Genomic DNA, 7,163 nt, shown 5'->3' with positions numbered 1-7,163 from the left:
AGTGAAATATATTTATGTTTGTGGTTGTAATGTGACAAAATATGGAAAAGTTCAAGGGGTATGAATACTTTTGCAAACCACTGTAGATCGATGTATTGTTACACCCTTAATAATATGACATGTTTCTGGATGGTATGAATTAGGGTTGGGTAATATTGGGAAAAAAAATTATCACGATTAATTGTGGTATTTAGACGATAACGATTAATTTGACGATTAATCCCCTGGAGTTCCTGGACACCCTCATGTCCTGGTCACATGACCAATTAATAGATAAAGAAATTACAGAACTGTTTTTAATGTTCATCATATTTGAAGCGAAGAGGAGCACCAGTCAGTCTGCCTGCTGGCATTAATCGTATTAATCGTCAAGTGCCAAAAAGTAATCGGTTAATGTTTTTCTGATGATTAGTTGCACGTGATGCGATTATGCCCAACCCTAGTACGAATTAAATTTATAGGAGAGAGATTGAGTGAAGTGGACCATACTACGTACAAAGCATTAAAATAAATAGGAGTTATATCCTCTTTAGTCATATTAGATGACGTAAAAAAATATTAGACCACAATTTCTTAACGGAGGAACAGCTCCAAAACGTGAATAATTTGCTGTGCAGCTGTTTGCGTTGTTCCCACAGAGGGAACACTGTCAAGTATTTTTGCAAGCCTGGCTTTAGTTAAGTGCACTTGAATCAGGATTGCGTGAGTCTTGAATGGGTCTAACCACATTGACTGTCCTCTGTGTTCCCACCCTGCAGGAGACCCCAGTGTGCTGCTGGTCCTGGTGGAGGAGGAGCTGGTAGTTGTAGACTTGCAGACAGAAGGCTGGCCTGTTATTCAGACCCCATACCTGGTTCCTCTCCACAGTTCAGCCATCACCTGCTCTCAGCATGTCTCTGCCATCCCTCTGAAGCTGTGGGAGAGGATCATTGCTGCTGGAAAGCTACAGAACATGCATTACTCTGACAAGGTACACCTGTTGGAGCCATGTCCATACGGTCCATGATTTACTAAATGTCAATTCTACAGTATATCATCGTTATCAATATCTGTGAATTTACTTTTGCCCATGTGTTTATGTATCTTAATTTGTCTGTTAATGACATCTTATAAACCACCGGGCTAATTATAAACAAAACTTGCAGAAAAGACTTATTTGTACATATGCAACTACCATATTTATTCAAGTATAATGCGTAAAATTTAATCCATAAAATCATGCACAAAATCCCTGAGTCCGGAAAGGAAACCCCGTCGTAAAAAGCAGTTGAAGCGAGCTCACCTGTGACACTCCTTTGTGCCTCCGAGCGAGATAGTAACAGATCCAAGCAGGCAACATGATGTGAAAAAAAAAAGAAAAAAGGCAGTCCTGCAGCTAAGTAATAACGAAATAATAATATTTATGTGCGACCGAGCCGCTCCTGCAACAACAACAAACACATGGTCAGCTGTAATGGCTGCCGTCTACCAGTGTTCTGAAAAAGTTGGTCTACCTGAAAAAAGTTTTCCCACCAGAGGGGGCGCTCGCGAGACAGAGGATGAGATTGTTGTTGAGTGGGATTCTGATGCCTTTATTACAGAGGAGGAATACCAGAAACTTTTAATGATACTGATGATGGTGAGCCTGATTTTGAAGACTTTGATTCAGCTTCATCCACACTTGTTAGAGCCACACAGCTCTGTTTGTTATACCACACCAGTTAACAATTGAACATTTGATAGTTTTTGTTGTAGTTATACATTTGTTGCTGTGTACCTTTTAGTACATATGTTGTTAAAATAAAATTAAAAACTGATACAACAGTCAAATGATAATTTTAAGAATGCAAAGGCTGAAAAATTCCGAACTCCTTATGAAATTAGAGGTAGGATGAGAATTACGTTTTTTATGCTTTTTAAGATAAAAATAGGGGGGTCGTATTATATATAAGATCGTATTATACACGAATAAATACGGTAAATAACTTTTGAAGTCATCCCAATTTAAGATGGCTGTCAAAGCTAACCGACCTTTTAGGAAACACTAGAATTACAGTCAGTGAGGTGTAATTTGGTGTGGTAATAGATGAGCATTGCTCTCAGCACATGTTCAGAGTGCTTAACACATCTTACAAGATCTCACAATATCATGAGTTTGAAAAACACCACTTACTACATGTAAATGAAAAGGGCTACAATTCATTTCTCTTCACAAATCTGGTTTAAAAGGTGTGAGGTGCTTTTTTCTTATGAACGCGCAACAATATGCAGAAACAATTCATCGTCAGCCATGGCCGCTGTCACAGAACACAGAGTATGAAGAAAAGAAATAATGTGACTAATGACTAACCTCTTTTAGGACATTTTTAATCTTTCTGAAACTGTTAATCTGCTAAAAAATTTTTATTAAATGTCATTCTGAGTTCAACAAGTCTTGAACTTGTGATTAAATTGTAATTTTAATTTTTCCCAAACATTAACCCATAACTGAGTGTACACATCTTGGCTGCATGTAGTTGTGTGATGGTGGTCACATTTGCTAGCTGTAGTTTGTTTACTGTTGTTCTGGGTTATCAGTGTTTCCTCCTGTTCCCCTTAGCCTTGGCCAATAATAGGAGGTAAAAACCTGGCCCCTGATCCTGCACAAAGAGACCTCCTGCTCACAGGGTTGGTACTGTTGCATGTTCTACACAAGTCAGCACATCTGTGGACCACTTGAACTGTGTTATTTTCTTTATTCCTGCAGACATGAGGATGGAACAGTACGTTTCTGGGATGCATCGGGAGTTTGCCTGTATCCTCTGTACAAGCTGAGTACAGCTCCAGTGTTTCATACTGACGCCGACCCCAATGACAACATGAACCAAAGTGCTGAGGGGGAGTGGCCACCGTTCAGGAAGGTTTGGTCTAAAAACACTCTTTTACAGTTCACAAGGTTAAGTTACAATCAATCATCATTTTCTTCAAGGATAAATGGGTCAATATGCTGTGTGACATCATATTTTCCTCATTTCTAAGAGCTCGTCTATACTGAATGTGGCATCAATTACAGGCAGTTCAAAATTAGGGCTGTGAAATTAATCGAGTTAACTCAGATTAATTTTAGTGCTGCATGGGCATAGATTAAAAGTCCTAATCACGATTAAACTTTACAGTCACTTTACTCTGGCTGAATATGTAGGTTTGTATATTACAATGCACTCAGTGCATCATGCCAGGTCATGTTTGTAAATGAGAAGTGGTTCTCAAACAGTTTACCTGGATAAATAAAGGTTAAATAAATAAATAAGAAACTCCATGTGTAACACATTATGAACAGTTTTTTCTTTCTTTCTGTCTTCTTATGGCTTATTTTATTTATTTATGTTTTGCTGACAACTGTGACCTTAGTGTAAATCTTTCATGTAGTCCTCATTTGAAATAAAAATCCTTGAATTCTTGATTTAACCTCATTATTCTGCACAAAATGTAACTGACTCAAACATGTTTGGAGCATTTTTAGGTCCTGTTTTACATTCAAAAAATCATGTCTAAGCATCAATTTTGTTTTCTAAATAAAAAAATTAAAAACTAATTAATAACTCAAGTAATTTATTTTATCAATATGCAATAGAAATGTGAATTAATCATGATTAATCTTAAATTTAATACACAGCTACTTTGGGATTATTCAGATTAAAAATATTAATCATTTGACAGCCCTATTAAAAATATAACTAACTAACCAGTATTTAATAATTTACTGTGTATGTAGTTATTTTATTTATGTGAATTGTCTTCATATTGATTTGAGTCTTGATCTGAAATAGATTTATGATTTTTTTTTCTTTTGTATATACACCTGAATTGGCTTTTGTTGTGAACTGACATCGTATAGATACACTGAATAAAATAAAATGGAGCCTAGATTTAAATGAAATCTGTACATGTCCTGCATTACAAAGTCTTTACAAAAAAACTTTGTGCGTTTTTGAAGCCTGACTTAGAATTAAGTTGTTTCATAACAGTTTTTTTTTCTTTACTGCAGTATTTTTTAAAATTTCCTCTTGGTTAAAATGCATGTTTCTGTTCTGTTTTAGTGCAATAATTTTCTCTTTGTTTGGTTTCAGGTCGGTTGTTTTGACCCTTACAGTGATGATCCGAGGCTGGGCATTCAGAAGATTCATCTATGTAAATACAGTGGTTATCTGACTGTAGCCGGCACTGCAGGACAGGTGACTAAAGCTGATCCCACCTTGAAAAAAGGAACTAGTTAAAACAAAAGTTCACGGAGCTAGTTTGTGTATATATAAAATTTTCTCAAAATATTCTAAAAAATAGTCTTTGTACAATTTAACTGTGTTTTTTTAGGAAGTATTAACATGCAGGTGAGGCCAGAGGATGTGCATGTTCAGAGGCAGTTAAAGAATGACCAAATGAATAAAACAAATTTTATTAGTGTTTATAATTAAATTCCAATAGTATTTTGACATTGAGTTTTGTTAATCAGGGTAATGAACTATAACTTTTATTGTGTATCTTTACCATTAAAACCAACAATAGTGGGCAGATTAACATTAAAACATGATTACAAATTTATAGATATTTTTTGTCCAAAATACAGAGTACATTTTTAATGTCTAATTTCAGATAAAACAGCATTCCATTGCTTATTTAGTAAAATGTTGTTATTTCAAGTGATTACATGGACCAGATGACAAACATGTTTGTCTCAGGCAATCAGTCACACAGCTGCATGGTACCTGAGTTTCATCAAGCACAGTATGGAACCCTATTTAAAAACTGTTGTTAAAAATAAGGATGATATTATTTTATCTGGTTTTGGGGTAGGTTCAAGCTAAAGAGGCAAGGGGACGTGACTGCAATTCAGTAGTGTTTTCATGCTTCTAGTGGAGCATGTAACTTTCTTGAAAACGTTCATTATTAATTTAATAAATTCTTCTTCTGTACATAAGTCTTACTGCAGACCTGGCAATGTTTATAGGGTGAAGAAATAAGTTTAAAAATGACTGGTTATACAACTGAACAACTTTTAGTCATCCCAGTTTAAGATGGCCACTGATATGCACTCTGATTCAGATTCAAATTATTTTATTGTCATTTAACATAACATCAGAGATGCACCGTAGAATGAAATTACGATGCATATTAGCACAGGATATAAACAGCTGGACAAACTATAAAGCAATGTAGAGTTCAAAATACAAAAATTAAACAAAGTGAAGTGACTTAGAAGAGGAGTGAAGTAGAAATAGAGTGGTAGAATCCAGATCAATATCGAGGTAGAGGTGGTTTAAATAAAATAAATGTAGTAAGGTGTGTACATTTGCTTTGTGTAATATATAACAGTATGTGTGCATTWGTGCAATGTGCAACATTATGTGTGCAAAACAGTGAACAGGTAAATGAGATAAAGTTAAAGGAGTGTTCGATCAGTAGCTGAGCAGATTAAAACAGAGTAAGTCTGAGCAGGTAGATGAGATTGTAAGTCAGACTTGGTTATTTATGCAGTGTTCATAAGTCTGACGGCGGTGGGGAAGAAGCTGTCCTGACCCTCACTGTTCTGCAGGACAGGCTGTGGTATCTTCTGCCTGAGGGTAGGACAGAGAGCATGCTGTGACTGGGATGAGTGGGGTCTTTGATGATTCTGATTGTCCTCGACAGAAAGCGTTGTTTGGCCAGTTCTCCAATAGGTGTCAGCGAGACCCCAATTATTTTCTCAGCTGACCTCACCACTCTCCCCAGTGCCTTTCTGTCAGAGGTGTTGCTGCTCTCGTGCCTCAGAGAGATGCAGCTGATGGGTACGCTCTCAATGGTGCCTCTGTTGTTGTTGTGAGGATTGATGTTTTCAGGTGTGCTCTCTTGAGCCTGCACAGGAAGTGAAGTCTTTGCCGGGCCTTTTTCACAATGTGGTTGGTGTGCAGTGTCCAGCTGAGAGTATTAGCAACAGGACCCCCAAGAACTTGATGTGTGGGACGATCTCTACTGCAGTGTTGTTGATGAGGAGCGGGCTGTCCTCAGGCTGTTTCTTCCTGAAGTCGATCACCAGTTCTTTTGTTTTCTCCACATTTAGATGCAGGTTGTTGTTGCCACACCATTGTACAAAGAGGTCCACCTCCTCTCTGTAGTGTTTGTCCTCCCCATCCTGGATGAGACCCACCACTGTTGTCATCCACATACTTAAGGATGTGGTTCGTCTTGTATTTGGCACAGCAGTCGTAGGTCATCAGGGTTTAAAGCATGGGGCTGAGAACACATCCCTGGGGGACGCCTGTGCTCAGCATGATGGTGTCTGACCTGTTGTTTCCTCCGAATTGTGGTCTGTCTGTTAAAAAGGTTTGAGCGATATTCAAATTGGAGTGGATCCAGTGATGTTGGGAGGATGGTGGTGATGTGATCTTTGACCATCCTTTCAAAGCACTTGATGATTATTGGTGTTAATGCTACTGGGCGGTAGTCATCCAAGGATGTTACTGCCATTTTTTTAGGAACCAGGATGATTGCAGACTCTTTGTAGCAGGATGGAACTGCAGCCTGACGCAGGGAGATGTTGAAAATGTCTGTAAAAACATGCGTCAGCTGTTCTTCACACTCTTTAAGCACACAGCTTGGTATCTGGTCAGGACCAGCAGCTTTCCTCGGGTTGATCCCTCTCAGTGCGGAGGACTTCAGCTGAGCTGAGACACAGAACCTGTTCTTCCTCGTCTCCAGTTGCCTTTACCGCCGGCGTGTTGTTGAGAGCCTCAAACCGTCCAAAATGCTTGTTCAGTTGGTTCAGGAAGTCGGTGTTTACATCGCAGGAATGTGGTGTGGTCTTGTAATTTGTGATTTTGATTCCTTGCCACAGGCTCCTGCTGTCTCTGTAGTCCTGGAAGTGGTCTTGAATTTAGTGTCCGTGGGCCCTTTTAGCTAGTCTGATTTCTTTGTTCAGCCTGGTTGTAGCCGTTCTGAGGGCATTGTTGTCTCCAGATTTAAAAGCTACGTCTCTTGATCTCAGGAGGGCTCACACCTCCGTAGTCATCCATGGTTTCTCGTTTCCTCTTATTGTAATGCGTACAAAAAAAACTTCACAGTCAGGAGCTGAAATGCACAAAAATATACAATTACTATTTTCACAGAAAGTTATTTCATTTGATTTAACAAAAAGAAATAAACTTTCTTCTTTAGATGAGTGTGTTTAAAGC

General features: G+C 38.2%; 1 protein-coding gene across 1 annotated transcript in view; it reads left to right on the top strand.

The window, feature by feature from the left end:
• llgl2 (LLGL scribble cell polarity complex component 2) overlaps positions 1-7,163 on the top strand; it is a gene marked incomplete in the record, with an annotated part of 122,361 nt that overhangs the window by 82,725 nt on the left and 32,473 nt on the right. The window contains 4 exon segments of the mRNA XM_014010453.1: positions 759-970; positions 2,579-2,646; positions 2,726-2,879; positions 4,089-4,193. Of these exon segments, the coding sequence (XP_013865907.1) occupies positions 759-970; positions 2,579-2,646; positions 2,726-2,879; positions 4,089-4,193 (539 nt within the window).

Source organism: Austrofundulus limnaeus, unplaced genomic scaffold (assembly GCF_001266775.1).
Source record: "Austrofundulus limnaeus strain Quisiro unplaced genomic scaffold, Austrofundulus_limnaeus-1.0 Scaffold69, whole genome shotgun sequence".
In the NCBI taxonomy this organism is placed as follows: domain Eukaryota; kingdom Metazoa; phylum Chordata; class Actinopteri; order Cyprinodontiformes; family Rivulidae; genus Austrofundulus; species Austrofundulus limnaeus.
Note: the sequence above shows the minus strand (reverse complement) of the source record. Positions and strands in the feature narration are given on the sequence as shown.